The sequence below is a fragment of the Canis lupus genome, chromosome 15 (genome assembly GCF_048164855.1).
Source record: "Canis lupus baileyi chromosome 15, mCanLup2.hap1, whole genome shotgun sequence".
Classification (NCBI taxonomy): domain Eukaryota; kingdom Metazoa; phylum Chordata; class Mammalia; order Carnivora; family Canidae; genus Canis; species Canis lupus.
The window spans coordinates 1,211,795-1,230,779 of record NC_132852.1 but is presented as its reverse complement, the minus strand read 5'-3'; the positions used below and the strand labels follow the sequence as shown (position 1 = coordinate 1,230,779).

At 44.8% G+C, this 18,985-nt stretch overlaps 1 protein-coding gene across 1 annotated transcript in view; it reads left to right on the top strand.

Annotated features, from left to right (window-relative positions):
* CSMD1 (CUB and Sushi multiple domains 1) overlaps positions 1-18,985 on the top strand; it is a 1,871,580-nt gene that overhangs the window by 1,610,809 nt on the left and 241,786 nt on the right. Inside the window, 3 exon segments of the mRNA XM_072775779.1 lie at positions 7,009-7,200; positions 12,057-12,195; positions 15,662-15,849. Of these exon segments, the coding sequence (XP_072631880.1) occupies positions 7,009-7,200; positions 12,057-12,195; positions 15,662-15,849 (519 nt within the window).

The window sequence follows — 18,985 nt, the reverse complement described above, 5'->3', positions numbered from 1 at the left end:
GCCCAGGACCACGGGCAGATCACTGCTCCTCCAAACTGCTGCGGCCCTGCAGCCAGGGGGGTCCCCAGGAGGAATCGGCCTGGGGGGAGGGAGGAGGGGGAGAGGGTAACTGCGTCCTGCGTCCTGTCCAAAGTGGGAGCCTCTGTGCTGGGCCTTCCCGTGGGCCCCGGTCTCACACGTGCACATTTCTTTTGATTTCTCTTACAAAAAGGGAGCTTCGGCTCCGATTTCAGGACTTGTCTTGTGTCGGCTCTTTCTCAAAACAGTCAGCTCCAAACACACCTGAGCCCACGAGGGATACTGTCGGTGGCTGGTTCCCTGCCCCGCGCTGCCAGTCACGGAGATGGAGCAGGGGAAACGCATCAGTGATTGATTAATCAGGGGATTAGCTCATCAACCCCACGGGGGCCGTGGCCCCTGCCCCCCCCCCCGCCCCATGACTCCAGAGGCCCCTTCCTGCCCTTCATCAGCGTGAAGCCCAGCGTCTCCCCGGAATAGCCAGGAACCGAAGCCTTGGCTTACACACTGGGAAGAGGGGCTTTCCTGGGTCTGAACCCCTGGGGGCGCTCAGGGTCTGTCCCGGGGACCCGGGGCTCCAGGTCGCCTGCTGGGCTCCGGGGCTGCGGCGCTCCGAGGGGCCCCCGGCTTGCGGGGCACCTCTTCTCATTACTATCTGGACCCAACCTCTGTTCCTCAAACAACGGCCACTCATCCGTCTCTCCTCGGGCTCCCAAACGGCCCAGGGCCCAGCCAGTGTGGACGCTGCATCAGCTGTCCCCAGGAAAGCCAGCCCTGGCTGGCCTGCACCCCAGATCTGCCCCTGGGGGCGGAGCCCGAGCAGCAAAGTCCGAGCCACTGGGCATCTCTCCCCGGAACGGGGCCTCCTGCCCCCGGCCGAGAGTTCATCCCTACCGCGAAGATGCGGGGTCCCCTCACCTGGGTGACCGACAGGCTAGGCAGGGCTCCTGCCACGAAAATGAAAACTGGCTTTGCCCCCAGAGAAGGAGGGGGGCCTCTCCCCATTTACACGGCTAAGGGGACCACGCAGGAGACCATCCCTGGTTCCAAACTTAGTTCAGCCGATGCCTGCAAAGTGATAGAAGGTGCTTCTCAAGCCGCCCCCTCCAGAACAAGCCTCACGAGGCAGCCCATGGAGTCCCTGCCTGACCGGGAGCCTGTCACACCGTAAAGGTCGCCTTAGTGGAATGGCCCCCCTTGATAAGCTGAAGGACATGGGTTATGCTGCGTGTGCATGCCGCGTGGTGTTACGGGCGTCGGCCTCTCCGCGTGGACTAGGTGGTGCTGCTGTGTGCGTTTTCCTGTACACGTGGAAGCACTGTCTACCGGGCGATGGTTTAAAAAGACGTGTGTACGGTAAGCAAACGTTTACTTCTAGGCACTAATACCTCGGCCAGTAAACATTTTTAAGTGATGCTTAGGAAACATGCAAGGACAGGGCTCCTGGGTGGCTCAGTTGGTTAAGCATCTGCCTTTGGCTCTGGTCATGACTCCGGGGTCCTGGGTTGGGCTCCCAGCTCGGCGGGCCTCTCTGCACTCTCTACCCTCGCTGTTCTTGCTCTTTCTCTCTCTCTCGAAATAAATAAATAAATAATAAATAAATAATCTTAAAAAAAGAAACCTTTGCAAGATGGACTTTATGCATTTAATAGGATGTGGACCAAGTTCTTAATTCTTATTTTATTAGAATTAAAAAAAAACATAACTTTGTACATGATGTGAGATATATGTATATATGCAAAATGTATGTATATACGCGCACACACATATACAGACACACATATATATGTTCTATGAATTCCTCAGTGTCAAGAATCACTTTATCCAATTAGCAGGAAATTTGGGTCCCTTGCAGGTTCTTAGTATAAAATGGTTCTTCTCTGTCTATAAGAAACAAAAAGGCCCATTACTTTTCCATTAAGTGGAGCCCAAGTTTTGAATCACTCAAGCTGACTGGAATGGGCCTGGTGCCAGTGGACAAGGAGTGGAGACATCCCTTAGATTCTATGGGGGCTTTGGAAAATGTCTTTATGACCTGAAGTATTCCAGAGAACCCCTTGGGAAATTGAAAGCCTCAATATTCATCGCCCCAGAAACAATACCTTCTTTCTCTAAGGTGATACAGGGATAAGGCTGATGTCACTAAAAGCAGCGTTTCCTTTTTTTTTTTTTTTTTTTTATGGTGAGAAACGAGAAAGATTCAAAGACACCAAAATCCCATTTGCAGAGAAAATATTTAAGACAAAAATGAGTAAAAGGTATGTTGCGGCACATAAAAGAATACAATCGTGAAAAAGAAATGAGGGCAAGCGTCATCAATAACTTTGTATGACCCTGCAGGTGGAGAAGCAATTTCTGACCCCATCACATTGTCTTTGGTTAGGGGCTTTCCTATTAGTTTCTGGATGAGCTTTATTGCCTTTACCAGGAAACATCTTTCCGCAATTGATAACTAGAAGAAAATAAAGTGGCATTTATTTCAAAGACTCAACCCATGTAATTCCCCCTACATTGCTTGAAATTATTCTCTTTGTTTCACCTCAGGCGTTCTCATTGCTTTTTTAATCCAATCTAGATAACCCTGGCAACGTTTTATTTTTATTTCATAATTCTAGAAGGAAAGGGTAAAGGTTTGGGGTTCATTTCAATTCGACTAAGACGACATGGTTGATTTCCTGGTAATTTCAAACTGTCTTTGAAGATACACAAGCAAATACATGCATCCTTTCTAAGACCACAGGGAGAACCATCGTAGGACAACTCACATCGTCATACACTTAGCTAATTCTGTGGATGTGATATTTCTACTCAGTAGAAAACATGAATTCACGAGAATATAACCTGTTAATGGTGAGTCCTAATATCATTCTCGACATTCCAAGTGAAAATCTGGTTTGGAATTAGAAAATGTACTCATAAAACCGAATTGGACATCAAAGCATTGAAGGACATATAATCATTAGTGCAAGCCGGTCTTTCATATCCTCGAATTCTGTTGATCTTTACTTGGAAGAATTGGAAGAGTTTGTTGAGCAAAATGTGCTCTATTATTTCATAAATTTAGGAAACACTGGATTAAATAAACACTTTCAAAAAAATAATTATAAAATTATTATAAATTGTAAAAAATAAATATGAATTATAAAAATATAAATATATAAATATAAAAAATTGTTATAAAACAACTTCATAAAAAATAGGTTTGTTTCCTGTAGGACTTGTCTGAACCTTTAATCCGTGATGGGCACCGTGAATCTATGGGAGGGAACTGGAGTATACAGCATTTGCCGATGTTGTTTGACCAAATACCTGTTAATAATCTACAGAAGAGTATTCTATGGGCCACTCATTTTTGCGAGGTTGATATATCTGTTGAAATTCTTATTCATGCACAAATTTTGCGCACCTTTGCATAAAGCTTCATTATTGGGCAATATGTGTTTTTGCTTTGAATAAAAACTGAATGCAAATTTGGAAAGAGAAGTAATTAAAATATATCTTCATTGTAAAAATTACAATGAGGCTCATCCATGACCTCCTTGGCTATTCTTTTAAACTCTCATTTTAAATCACTTTCATACTGTGCAAACCGTGCTAGAAATTATCACTCAGAATTGCACATGTAATCGTACATATGACCATTTGCTTGCGGAGAAGATGAAGTTTCTTTTGAGGATGTGCAGTTCAGTACAAAAGAGAAGTTTGTAAATATGCACAGAATCACTTATGTTTTGTTTGTTTGTTTGTTTTCTGAAGCCTAGCAAAATCTCAGCCAAGGTAAAGGACAAGTCGGTCTTAGGTTCTTTAGGAACATTGTTCGAATAATAAACTCAAGGTTGCTTGTAAAACACTAGTTCAATGCAAGTACGACCTGGGTTATAATTCTGGTGTTTGAATTCTGTAATTTCTATTCTATATTATGCAAATTTGTTGGTTTATGGGTGCGACACTCCTGACTTTCTAACTAAAAACCTTGCCTCCTGAAGTCTGTCCTGCCTTCCAGTGCTTTACCAGTCTTCTGTCGGGGTGATGTGCTGGCTCTCTGCTCTACCTTCTAAACAAAACTAGAGGTTTTATTATTCAAAATTCCAGATGTCAAGATATGCTACAAAGCTGTAGTCATTAAAACAGTATGATACTGACACAAAAATAGGCATAGACCAATATAGATAGAAAGCCCATAAATAAATCCCCGGGAATGGCCAAATAATCTTTGACAAAGGGGTCAAGAATATACAATGAGGGAAAGGACAGCCTCTTCACTAAATGGTGCTGGGGAAACTGAACAGCTACATGCAAAATAATAAAACTGGAACACTTTCTGACATCATACACAAAAATAAACTCAAACCGGTTTAGAAACCTTAATGTGAGACCTGAGACCATAAAACCCCTAAAAAAGAAAACCAAACAGTTATCCCTTGGACATCAGCCTTAGCAACATTTTTCTAGATACAGGGATCCCTGGGTGGCTCAGCGGTTTGGCGCCTGCCTTTGGCCCAGGGCATGATCCTGGAGTCCCAGGATCGAGTCCCACATCGGGCTCCTGGTGCATGGAGCTTGCTTCTCCCTCTGCCTGTGTCTCTGCCTCTCTCTCTCTCTCTCTCTCTCTCTGTGTGTGACTATCATAAATAAATAAAAATTAAAAAAAAAACATTTTTCTAGATACAGCTCCTCAGACAAGGGAAATGAAAGTAAAAATAAACTATTCAGACTACACCAAAACAAAAAGCTTTGGCACAGCGAGGGAAACCAACAACAAAATGAGAAGGCAACCTAACCTGCCAAACGAGGGGAGATATTTGCAAGTGATATATCCTATAAGGGGTTAACATTCAAACTACACGAGGAACTTCTACAACTCCACACCAGAGAAAACAACCCAATTAAAACTGTGCAGAGGAACTGAATAGACAGTTTTCCAAAGGAGACTTCCAGATGGCCAACAGACACGCGAAAAGACGTTCAATATCACTAACTGTCAGGGAAATGCAAATCAGAACCACAACGAGATATGACCTTACACCTATCAGAATGGCTAGAATCAGAAAGACAAGACATAACAAGTGTTGGCAAGCATGTGGAGCAAAGGTCCCTTTGTGTATCGTTGGCGGGATGGTAAGTGGCGCAGCCATTGTGGAAAAAGTTTGGAGGTTCCTCAAAAAATTAAAAACGGAACTACCATATAATCCGGTAATTCCGTTAGTGGGTATTGGCTCAAGGAAAACAAAAACACTAATTTGAAAATATACATGCACCTCTATGTTTATGGCAGCATTATTTACAATATCCAGGATATGGACGCAACCCAAGCGTTCCCTGATGAATGGACAAAGAATACATATATACATATATATATGTATTCTTTGAAATATATGTTCTTTGAATATATATTATTTGAAATATATATTATTTGAAATATATATTCTTTGAAGAATATATATACTATATATATGGTAATATATATAGTATATAATACTACCCTATATAGTAATACTATATTATTTATAATAATAGTATAATAGTATAATATAGTACTTATAATAATAGTATAATAGTATATATATAATATCAATATTATAATAATAGTATAGTATTATAGGGTATAATATAATACCCTATATAGTAATACTTACCCTATAGTATTACTCAGCCATAAAGAAGAATGAGATCCTGCCAAATGTGACCACATGGATGGATCTGGAGGGCATTATGCTGAGTGAAATAAGTCAGAAATACAATGACAGGTACCGTATGATTTCAGTTATATGTAGACTCTGAAACACAGAACATAAACACAACGATCAGAGAACCAAAACAGAGAAGAAATCAGAGAAGAAATTGGTAGTTTCCAGAAGGCAGGGGATGGGAGGACTCGGGCAAAGAGGGTGAAGGGGAGCGGGATGTAGAGTCTCCCAGTTAGGGAGTGCGTAAGTCATGGGGATCGGCACGGGGTGGATTGGGAACAGTGTCGCCTGCTGACAGATGGTAGGCACGCGTGTGGCGGGCACGCTACAGCGCATGGAGTTGTCAGATCACTATGTGAAAACAAATAGATAAAAATAAAAGAGTAAAACTACGGGTGAGAGCGAACTGCATGAGAGGAACAGCCACTGGGATCTGAGAACAAGCGATGACTAGTCGAAAAGCTGCATGAAGGGAAGCTTAAAACTCACTGTCAGGTTAAGATCGTCAATTTGATGCCGACAAAGAGCAGCAGACGATGAAAGGAAGATACTCAGGGATCCTGGGTGGCACAGGGGTTTAGCGTCGCCTTCGGCCCAGGGTGTGATCCTGGGAACGTGGGATCGAGTCCCGCGTCGGGGTCCCTGCAGGGAGCCTCCTTCTCCCTCTGCCTGTGTCTCGGCCTCTCTCTCTCTCTTGCTGTCTCTCATGAGTAAACAGATAAAATCGTACAGAAGCACCACACTAGGATAACCATATAATTCATTGTCCTCATTGGAAGTTCCTTGAGAGTGAAATGGGGTTATTAATGATTCTGCCAAGAAGAGCGCGCCCCGTGAGCCTAGCGATACCCTGGCTCAAACTGCGCCTTCTCTAGCCAGTTCCCATCCCAGCGTCAGTTTGGTCGCCGTAGCTGGTTGTCCCCTGGAAGGCACAGCCCCTGAAGACATGTACCCAACTCCGTTGTGCTCTCGGTCCTCTGGGAGTGGCGTACTTGACTGGAGCATTGTAAGTGTCGTTAACATGAAAACCGGAGGGGGATATGCGCGCAGGTGGGCATTCGGGGTCGCGCGGTGCAGGTCCTCCACGTGGCCCGTCACTGGTTGCGTTTTCAGCAAGTGCCGCTTGCATTTGCTCGAAGGAAGCGGAGTCAAGATGCTCGTTATTGACTGTAGCCCTGGGGACCAGAGCTCTGAGCATTCGTTCACGGGCAAGAGGCCTTGGGCCCCCGGGAGCGTTTACCCGGACGTAAGCGCAGGGACCCCCCAACCCCGTCATTTACCAGGTACTGTCTTTGCTTTGCAGCATCGATCGCATCCACCTGCAATGACCCCGGGATGCCTCAGAACGGCACCCGCTACGGGGACAGCCGAGAGCCGGGCGACACCGTCACCTTCCAGTGTGACCCTGGGTACCAGCTCCAAGGACAAGCTAAGATCACGTGTGTGCAGCTGAATAACCGATTCTTCTGGCAACCGGACCCTCCTACGTGCATAGGTATCGGGCAGCTGAAGTTTTGTATTTCCAAGTGAATGCATGTGACCGTTCAAATTGCTCCATAAACGGGTTACTTCTCCAGAAGTATTTCTCCAGAGTTTCTCACGCGCCCTCCAGTTCAGAGACTATATGGAAATTTTATTGTAAACCTTTTAAGCCTTATTTTATTAGGCGAAGTAAAGAAAGTGGTTTACTTATTGTACAGTAATTGACATTTATCTAACATTTCCTACCCTTAACAAATCTTGTAAAAATATGGGTCAATCAAATTACTGTACTTTAAAATCCTGGGCGGGGGGAAATTCATAACCCTGCCATCGCTGTTCTCATGTTTAATATAGAAACATGCCCTTCAGCGAAACCTACTCAATAAAAAGTATTTTCTTTTTTTAGATGGCACTTCTATGATATCGGTACATTTTAATAGGATCCTGAAAACCAGAAATTATATTGCTTTCGTCAAAATGAAGATAAAAGGAGAAGCATGCTTCTGAAATTCACTAGAATTGGAGAGTTTGACCTTATTGAAAGGGCATCAGTTGGTTTTGCAGACTTCAGTTTGAATAACTATCCAAGAGAGTCTGTCCAGAGCGTGGCTTTAGGGCAATACATGTGTTTATATAAAATCGTATTTAAATGTAAACTGTCCCTTCATCCAGTTAACTATTTCCCCGTAAATACCTATCTCATCTTACGTGTGAGAGAAACTTTATTATTTTAATGAACTGTCGTGGTTTAACCTGTACTTCTTTGCAATCTGTTTGAAAAATGTAAAATTTCATTAATCGGGGAGGAGAGGAAGTGACCGTGAAATGACACGCACCTAGTGAGAAGGGGCATCTTGCAGAGGGCGACCTCGAGGGGACTGTGTGATAGAGGAGGCTGCGCATCGTCCCACCCGGCGCAGGGAGGGCCCCGGGGGCCCCGGGAGCTCGCGGCTCCTGCCCACGCTGCCCGCGCCCCGCTCTGCACCGACCGCCGGGTGCCGCCTGCCTTGCGGTGCAAGCCCGGGCTCCTGGGGACTTGCAGGACCTGCGCGTGTTTCTTTTTTGAGGTGGACTGATCGCCTCTAAATGCAGCAACCATTTCAACCACTGCCCTGTTTTTAAATCGGGGCAGACGCTCCCCTCCCTCATTCTGCACGGGCTCGATAATGCAGCTCTCCGGTACACTCTTAAAGGTTGTTTCTCAGTCGATACTAATCTAGATCCTTGTAAAATTCTACCACCTTCCCGAGGAATCTCTATCATCTTTCGTTAGTGTAGGTCTTAGTTATATCGTTTTGGCCAATCACTAGATATTTTATCAGGTGAATAATCCAGTTCTCAGCGTTTCCTCTGCCTTGAGCACCTGCCCCAGGGACAGGCCTACACACGTAGATATTAGGCAACAGAAAATTAGAAAATGCATATTTAGGAATGAATTAATGTTATCTTTTCATTACATTCTAAACATTTCTTTTCCCCCAGAAATGAGGCTTATGTCCTCTGTAAGCAACTCACCCATCGGATGATCATGTCTTAGCACCCAGGCACCTTCGGTTCTGCAGACTTAAGACAATTTTTAATTTTATTTTTTAAGCTTTTTCCTTATTAAAAAATAAAACATGTTCAGTTTACAAGAAAAAAAAAGAGGACAATAAGCTGTCATCTTTCTACCTGGGGGCAAATACTATTAACATAAACGTGCATTAGTAAGCTTCATAATTATTTTATGTATGTCTAATCTATTTTTAAAATGTTTTCAACGACAGCATCCTGCTTGTTTTGTAAATCGCACTTTGACTTACAGAGCGAGTATCTTTTGCGCTATTACGTATTCTCTGCCGGTTTTAACGGCTGCACAGCCCCCACGTGGACCTGCCAGCGGGCGCACACTGAGCCCTTCGCACCGTGCCTCGGGTTGCTTCCGCCGCCCCTGTGCTGCAGAGGTCGCCGACGGGAGCCCTCCTGTCCTAAAATGCATCCACGATTACTTATAAATGATGCATTTCCATGAACTTAAGCATTTCCACAGCTTTGGAAACATTTTTCAGAACTCTTCCAGAAAGACTGCCATCTGCATTACCAACAGAGCCACGAGGGAGTGTTTATTTTCCCCAAAGGAAGGGAAATAAAAACACTGTACATATTTCTTAATCTCGTAATTTGACATGAGCAGGAAGTGATGATTCTTTGATGTTTTAACAGGCATTTTAAATCAATAGGTTGAATTTTTTTTTTGTATTACTTTTGACCTTTTGAATTTGTTCTTTCCCGATGGGCCTACTAATTTCTTTTCCCTCATTTATTATTATTAGTGTTTTCCCTCCTGTTTCTGGTCCTTTCTCTCTTTTCTAAACTCTCTTAGCCTCTCACCTGTCGGTATATTATTCATATTTCCATAACCTCGTCATCCGCTGCTGGTTTTTCTTCAGGATTGTTTGGATGGCTCCCTTTCTTCATCCAAAAGAGCCCAACAGTGGAGGCCCCTCTTTCTGGTGTTTTCAGCTGAGTCCAAAGGACTCGCCCCCAGACCAGAGGACACTCACCACTTTCTGGTGCTGAGTGACCGATCCCCCGAAAGTCTCTGTAATCCCCGTTTTCTTATATAGCTTTCGATCCCTTTCCTCCAAGTAGTAAAGAGTTCTGAAAAGTAAGAATTTAGCCTAAGATCACAAAAATGCATTCTGTGTCCACACCTTGCCCTGATCTCCAGGGTGGCTATTTCGAGACCAGTTATGTTGTTTAATGGTGTGAGCACTGAAATGTTTTGATGCAGAAGTGCGGATGTGTCTCATTAACGCGTCCTGCTTCACACCGTGATGGATTCAGGTGTGACCCTAGACCCTATATCACATATAAAGGAGAGGATCCTACGGATTTCGAGTAAGGCAATGCGGATTGATGGGAATCTGTGGTTTTCTTCTCCTGTGTCCAATCCCTCCGGAGAATTTCCTGGAGCGGCTGAGTCACATTTTGTACTGAATCCTAATGCTATCCAAAATATTTTGCAAGCTTTCGAATTAAAACCTAACGGAGCTGAGATGAGGAATGCCTGACCCAAAGGGAGAACAAGCACCGCAAGGCAGTGCCTCCAAATTCCACTGGAAGCTTTCAGATAACCTCACTCAGAAATGCCTCCTCAGATCTGTCAGGAAGGGCAGGAATGCCCCCTTTGTTTCACCTAAATCAGTACCTTGTGTCCTCCCCACATTCATGCTGCTGGCAGCACCCTGGTAGCCAGTGGCCTGAATCTGTCCGTCTTCATCTTGCAAACCCTGCATGGTGTGGAAGCTCCTCGGACCCTCCGGTACCTGCGTGCCCCAGCTCAGCGCCCGCCACCTGCCCGCTTTCTGCCGTCAGCATCCCCTTGACTCCCGAGAGGCAGTGTCCTGGGAGAGCCGATTAGACAGTGGTCTCAGCAGAGTTTATTAAAATCAAACTGTTTGCTGGAGGAAATGAGGGTTTTATCATTTTGGGGAAAATGATTTCGTATTACTCGAGTGTATATCTGAATTTGTCATAAATATTTGCTATGCCACTATTTAGAGTTTGCCATTAATGAGACTGAAATTTTAGCAGAAACTATTAGAATCTGCTATATTTCTTTTAATGGAAAACATAGTTCAACAAATATTTAAACACACGGCCATTATAGACAATTGGAACACACATACCTTCATACGATTTCCCATAAAAGTCATTTGCATATGTGTGTGTGTGTGCGTGTGTGCATGTAAAAATGATTGCCAATTAGGACATTTCTTTTTCTACTTACTTTTTTCCCCCTAAATGCACATATGGTCAGTGTGTGAAATAAGATATCTAGTGTTGATGGAACATTGTAATTTAACTGGGCTGACTTCTTAAAACAACGTGGTGACAAACCACAGCATTTGATAGGAAGAAGCATTAACCCAGCACACTCCTGCATGCATCGGAAATGTATACACTTGTGAATTTTGCAGTGTTTTCACACCTTTCACCTAACGGAAGATTTGACAGAAATCCTATGTAATACGTGAAACCATCCTAAACATTTTGAGGTTTAAGAATAAAAACTGGCTGACCTGTTAATGCCACTGAACTTCATGATTATCATCTTCCTAATAGAATATATCCAAGTAATTAAAAAGGAATAGGTTAAAAAAAAGATTTATAAGCATCATCTAAAGTGCTTCTCCTGCTAGTAGCATACTGAGCATTGTGATCGCATCATGTTTTTAGGATTGACGTCCTAGCTCAATCCCTTACTAGTTCCATATTCCCAGGTGCCCAGGTGTCACTCAAACTTTGTTAGTTCTGTCATTTTTTAATTGTGTCGCAAGCCAGCTCCGTATATATCAGAGGATGGTGAGAGATAATGTGGAATAACGTGCATTCATTTACTCAACCAATATTTCCTGAATAGTTGATTAAAAACTGTGCCAGGCGATAGTGAGACACAAGTGAACCGGAAACATGCCTCCTAGACTACGTCAGCGATGACTTTGTAAACCACGAGAAAGGACAGAAGAATTAGCAGGACCATAGAATGACGTCCATGGGGATTGTTTCCCTCTCCCAAGTGTTTTTCTGTGTGTTGTGTGAGTCCCGGGAGTATGGAGAGTACAGTAATCTGTCCACTTTAAGGGGGCCAAGCTTAAAATTATAGCAAAGTTTATTTGTCAGGAGTTAAAAATCCCCCCTGAAAGCAGGGTGGGACATGATATAAAACTCATGAACGAGTCCACGAAAAATGTACAGACTTCCCGGGTCCCAGGTGTTCACCTGGACAGTTCAGTTGTTTCGTGACCGCACACGTAGTGAGTGTCGCTGATGCACTCTGCGATGTCTCATTCCACGTTGACCAGCGTTGTTCCTCTTCCGTGACAGCCGCGTGTGGAGGGAACCTGACGGGCCCGGCGGGGGTGATTCTGTCCCCTAACTACCCACAGCCCTATCCTCCCGGGAAAGAATGCGACTGGAGGATAAAAGTGAATCCGGACTTCGTCATTGCCCTGATATTCAAAAGGTACCGTGTCTTGCAGAATGTCTGTGTAGTTGAATTTTATTGAAGTGTCGCGCCCAAGAATTGCTTCACGTGACCCCTCACGGCGAGCCCAGTCTCACCTTGAAGGAAGCCCCAGATCTTGTCCCATCACGTCCTACATCAGGCCGCAAAATGACATAAGTGGAGATCTATTATTTTGCTGCCGAGCCCTCTCCTTGCATTAGGACACGTGACATAGCAAGAACTACCCTTAAATACTACCCTGCATGCGATATGTTCCACATGAGAAGGTTTAATGTACAGAATATTCAAGAAAAGTAATAAAAACGCAATAGCGATGTACTTACTGTAATTCCTCATCAGCGTCCCCTATCCCTCCACGTGAGTGTAGCTAAGCCATTCCCATCACACGTCTTGTCTGACGTTCCCAGATGTAGCCCTGCTATTATCATTGAGGTATCGTGACTTGATAGACTTTTTGGAAATGGAAGTTCCCCCAAATTTGGTTGCTGTGAAATCTGAATTAATAGACATTCCTCTTTTAAAAACTGTTGCTAACTTACTCCTGCTATGGGAGATGATGAAGTTTCAAGCACTGTGATCATCTTATAAATTCTATGGGGCTATCGTATTACTGGTATCTTGTTTATGACAATTGGATTTTTTTTCCAAATTCCAAGATCTCCCAAGACCTTTGAATTTTGATTTTTGAACTAAGCGAAGGGATATTTTAAAAGATAAGTGGTTCTATAGGCTGTCCTATCGACCTCTTCCCTCTCCAGGGTGAAGTGGCCCAATTATATTTATTTGTCGCTTGAGGACGTCTCTTTTTCTGATGGTTACGTCACCATTCCAGGCCTGGTTGTGATTATCTTCTTGCACTTTCTCCTCCTGATGGGATCTGAATCAGTGTAATTTTAAACGCCCGTGATTCTAAATGTTAAGTAGTCTGATAAGCCATCATGTCTTGAATTTACTCAAGCTGCTATAAATTTACCCAATGATGAATCCTTATTATGCCGCTCAGCTATTACACAAAACCACTGAGCATTTGCTGCTATATTTGTGGATATCGTTGTGGGTTCTGTGAATGCTAACTCGACCAGTGCCTTCCTCCAAGCCAGGAGACATCACTGGTACCAGGGCATTAAAAGTGAATTAACAATTAAAAGCCTTTTTTCGAGAACACAGAGCCTCATAAGTAGGAGTTTCCTGTCTTCCAATGTGTCAGGGTGACTGGCTCATTATCAAGGCTCCCAAAGTGCAATCCATGCGATAAGACAGGAGGCAGTTTTACACGATAAGTTTTTTTTTTTTTTCCCTACTTACTTTACACACTTTTCTGGAATAAAATTGATGTAGAAAATCTTCAGGATTTCTTCCACATTTTGAATTCTTAAGTCATTAGCTGACCCAGTTTCACAGAAAAATCATATACACGTGACTTCTAAGACGCGGATAACATGTGTGTGCTCAGGTGGGAATGACCCTGAGACCTTACAACCAGGTCTCCTGAGCAGACGGAGGGGGAACCAGAAGTGCTGAGAGGGGCCGAGGATCTCAACAACCCAAGCAAAGGGGGAAGCGGGCATTGCCACGTGCTTAAATGTGTGATGCACGGTTTAAAGAGCACGTGTGCTTCTCGGGGGGCCGGGGGCCGATGGGCACTGGTCTTACTAACACAAAGACCAAGCATTACATGACCTGGATCATTAGCTCCCAAGCTCCTCCAGGTGGTTGGGATGTTTAGGGAGGGATGACTTCCCATAGGCCCCCGTAGACTGAAGGGCCTGGGCTACTCGCACCCTGGGACTCATATTAAAATTGGTTTAAAAACTGGGCCAGACTCTGGTCTCCTACTGGGGCTCATGGGCCCTACAAGTAGCGTAGGTAGAATTAAGACTGGATTTTACCAATGGAATCATAGTCTTACAAATTTCACTCCAGACTCTTATGCATGGATTACAGTATTTCCAGAGAGAGAGAGAGAGAGAACAACCAGTGTTTTCCTTCTGTGCCTCATGTATTTCCTGTGTCCCAAAATAATCTATCACAATAATAACCTATGCCAATTATTGGGGGTGCAGCGTGACCAGGTTCTAAGAACATTCTTGTATTCCAAAAAACAATTATTATTCTAATTAAATTGTACTTGGTTGATAAAATTCCTGTTGGTGCCTTCTACTTGCTCCTGACTATCTACTCCGTCTTCATTTCTGATTTCAAGGAATCTGTCAAACAGACTAGGTTACCTCTTACAACTTCCTGTAATAAATATGTCCAGGGACCACCCCCAGGACACAGTGTAGCCCTGACGTAATGTGGGACGGCCCGATGCAGGGCTGGGTGCACTCTTAATGCTGGATCCTCAGTGGTACCCACCCTTGTCGCTCCCTTCGGAGTGTCATGGGCAATTTCTGGAGAGAGCTTTTATGCATGTGTCATCACATGAATCTCCAGAAAAACTGGAGCCGTGTACACAAAGCACACGTTGGTAAATATTAAGACTCCTAACTCTCCATCCCTGTCATCCAAATACACAACCAACTCAGAGGAGAGAGTAGAAGCTCCTCAGAATGAGTCCTCCTAAGGACACAGGGCTCCGAATCTGAGATGGAGAAGTGGAGGCCAGTCGGGATCCTTTACTTGAATACTTCTATCTGATTTGTTGGTTGATTCTGATCTCATCGAGATCTCACCCATCCACACGTTTAGTCTCTTGTTGAGGGTCTGTACACTTTGGAGCTCCCAGACCGTCATCAGTCTCATCAAAATGGCAGAGATCCTGCAAGCCAAATCCGACTTGAGATCTTTGGGGATGACCAGGGCAGTTAATACTAGAGAAGAAAGAGAGGCATAGGGAGGAGTGGGGACAGAAGGAGGGGGATGGGAAAGCGAAAATTGGGAAGAGTCAGTGACGGAGAAACGTGAAATGGAACAGGTGCCTACCACGCTCTCCGCCGTCACACGGATGACTAACGTTAGCTGATTTACCCAAGCAAGTAGAAGCGTTTTTAAAACTAAAAATAAACTCAGAGAAAGAATTTTAAAAACTTGAATAATACCAAGGATACATATTTTTCGAACTAAAAATATTCACATAAAAACCAAATATCAGCGGGAATTCTTCCCTTTTGAGCCCATTTCTTTCAAAGTGCACTTCATCAGCCGTTCCGTGGGTGCTGGGAAGGGATACCGTGTCCACGTTATTAGGATTCACCTTCTCATACATATCTTCAAAACCATACTGTTTTGAATACCGTGGTCATTCTGCAAAATACTAACGGTATTTATCATTGACGGTTGTTATATGCATCGCTATTTTGACATGTAAACTATCGTTACATTAAATTTGGGGGGGTCGTTCTCATTTGTCGCGAGTGTTACACGGAAGCAAAGAGCTCCCCGTGTGCCCTCAGCAACTTTGTAGTCTGGATGATGACAGGTTCGTACTGGGGCCTAACCTGATGAACGCTCTTTCCTTTAGCTTCAACATGGAGCCCAGCTACGATTTCCTGCACATCTATGAAGGAGAAGATTCCAACAGGCCTCTCCTTGGAAGTTTTCAGGGCTCGCAAGCCCCAGAGAGAATAGAGAGCAGTGGAAATAGTCTTTTCCTGGCATTTCGGAGCGACGCTTCTGTGGGCTTGTCGGGGTTCGCCATTGAATTTAAAGGTACTGTGATCACCTCAATCTGTGTGCCAAGATTCGTAGCAAGATTGTATTCATTGCAAGCATTGATTTCTGGCACCTTGCATGTCTGTTTAACGCATAAAATGCTCCCATCTGTGTCATCTGTCTGGGAAAAGACAGTTCCATCTTTCCAGGGGAGAAGAATACCCAGAGATGTATTTCTACCTTAGCTGAGCTGGAAGAAAAGAAAAAAAGAAAAGAAAAGAGAAGAGAAGGGGAGGGGAGGGGAGGGGAGGGGAGGGGAGGGGAGGGGAGGAGAGGAGAGGAGAGGAGAGGAGAGGAGAGGAGAGGAGAGGAAAGGAAAGGAAAGGAAAGGAAAGGAAAGGAAAGGAAAGGAAAGGAAAGGAAGGGAAGGGAAGGGAAGGGAAGGGAAGGGAAGGGAAGGGAAGGGAAAGGAAGGGAAGGGAAGGGAAAAGAAGGGAAAGGAAGGGAAAGGAAAGGAAGGGAAGGGAAGGGAAGGGAAGGGAAGGGAAGGGAAGGGAAGGAAAAGGAAGGGGAAAGGAAGGGAAAGGAAGGGAAAGGAAGGAGGGAGAAAAAGAGAGAAAGAAAGAGAAAGAAGAAAGAAAGAAAGAAAGAAAGAAAGAAAGAAAGAAAGAAAGAAAGAAAGAAAGAAAGAAAGAAAAAGAAAGAAAGAAAAAAACAATGAATAATTTCTTTTCCCCCAAACTTATGACCATGTAAAAAGAAATTATGATTTCTGTAATGAGGGATTTGATGCCATTTAGGAATTACTACTAAGAATTGTGTTAATATCTTTCAATTTATTTCATCAGAATGACTAAGTACATCAAAATAACATGGTTTTATCTCCATGTTTTTCAATGTGTAATATTTGTGGCCTTCCCCCAAGTCCACCACCCGTGGGCATTGGTCCCATGAGAAGCTCTAGTCTAGGTGGAGATTCCTTGTGTGGTCACCACATGGGGGTGTCCACCATCCCCGGTCACCAAATAGCCAGGAAAAAAAAAAAAAAAAACAGACAGAAACAAACTCACAATCAAAAACCACCCTACTAATCATTTACTCTGGGTCAATGAAAATACTTACATGCTTTTCAAATCCACTTTTCATGTGGACAAAGAAAATGCAAGACATATTACTAAGAATTAGAGAAAGGACTTAATGAAATATCAATTCACAGTAGTGAGTGCTTTATTAAAAATGATGAAAATATGTATTTTTTAAACTTTTGAGTTACTTATAACTAGTTATTATATTGTCAAAGAAAATATAAAACATGCTTCATCCCTGTTAACTCTTCCCTGGACTTGTATCTCTTTACGTGGTTTTAAGTAGGAAATTCGTATATTTCCCTCTAAATGCCAAAACCTACAAACTCACTGATCCTTTTTGAAATGTACAATAGGAAAAAAAATTATTAATCAATTCGGCAATTACAGGAGTTCTTGTGCTTTGGAGATGGGATCTGTTAATGCTTATGAATGAGGGAAAGCAGAACTTTCAAGCGTTTCCGGTATCATCAGGTGGTTTCTGTAGTGACGAGAACTCAGAGCAGTGCACCTCGCCACGACGATGCCCATTCCCCGGTGCATCTTCAGAAGCAGCGCCCTTCCTCTAAGTATGGAGATGTACGCATGTCACTGCCTCCTTGGACACCGTGTACTCTCCTGGGCATTCTAGGGTGAATGATGAATGCGGGGCTGAACGAGGATCGCAAGAGCGACCTGCATGTTTTGCGTGGGGTCCTGGGGGTGAGGATGCCATCCGTGTGGGGGCTGTAGCGCCTCATGCTTGCGGAGCTCTCCAGGAGAGGCTGTGAGCCAACGAACCCAGCCGTAGACATGGGGGGGGGGTGGCAGCCGCTAGGCCCGCCCTGGCAGGTGCACCCGGAGGGGCCGAGAAGCAGCCAAGCTCTCTGCGTCCTGTGCAGGAGCGTTCCAGCTGTCTCCCTGAGCCGCTGCCTCTGGCCCCTGGGCAGGGACACGCAGACGGGCCCCTGTGGGAGAAGGGACGGGGACTAGGGCAAAACCCCGCACGGCATGAAGTCATTGCGTTAGAAACGGTGACAAAACGTAAGCAGAAACGGGCTCTGTGATTTGTGGCGACACCCCCGGAGCCGACAGCTGGGTGAATGGCAGCAGGGGTTAGGACGCCGTGCATCTGGAGAAACGAAGAAAAGCCCAGCCGTCGGGCGCCTAGGGGGGTGACACCGAGCGGACAGTCGTGTCAGGGGCGTGGAAGCAAACGGTAAAGCAGACTGAAAGAGGTCGGTGCAAAATGTGATTGAAGAGGCTGGGAAGGCAACGGGCCTGGATGGCGGTCCCCTGGCTCTGGGTGCTTCCCGCGTCCCGGTCCGGGTGCCCCGGCCGCCCCCTGCCCTGGAGCAGATGCCCCGCCCCTGGGCGGCAGACTCGGGTCACCTGCAGCCTGAGCTGCGTCGCCACATCTAGGCCGCTCGCCTTACCTGCCACGTCTCCCATCGTCCCAAGAGGAGGGGTGAGGACAGGGCGAGGAGACATTCGAGGGAGGGAGCCCACAGTCACGGAACTTCTACTACAGCGTATTGCTATAACTGGCCTATCTGATGATTAGTTATCGCTGCTAATCTCTTATCCTGCCTCATTCATACATCAAACTGCCAAGGGTGTGCATATAGGACAAAACGAAGTATTTGTAGGGTGTGGTGCTATCTGCGGTTGCAGCCGTTCCTGGGGGCCTGGGGACGCGGCTGCTGTGTATGAAGAGAACAGTACGGCCTGGACCAGGGCTCGAGTCTTCCAGACGCTCAGGGCGCTGTGCTCACGGCGGGAAACCGCGAGGGGGGGGGACCCCTCAGTGCCTGCGGTATTCTGCAGTCCTTCCTTCCCTGCCTAAAATAAATGTTCTAGGCCCTATATGGGATTTACGCAGCTACAGGGAATTAACAGAACATCACCTACCCTTCAAAATATCCAAACCCGCTTTCAACAAAATGATGCGAGTAGTGGTTCCAACAATACAGAATTCTCAGGGATGGGCTCCAGTGCCAGCAGTAGAGCAGCACGCAAAGAGTTTTATATCATTTTACACAAAATAATATGTACTATCGTTTAAATTTTAATATGAATTATACACTCATATAATATACATTTATTTATATAGACATCTGCTTTCATTT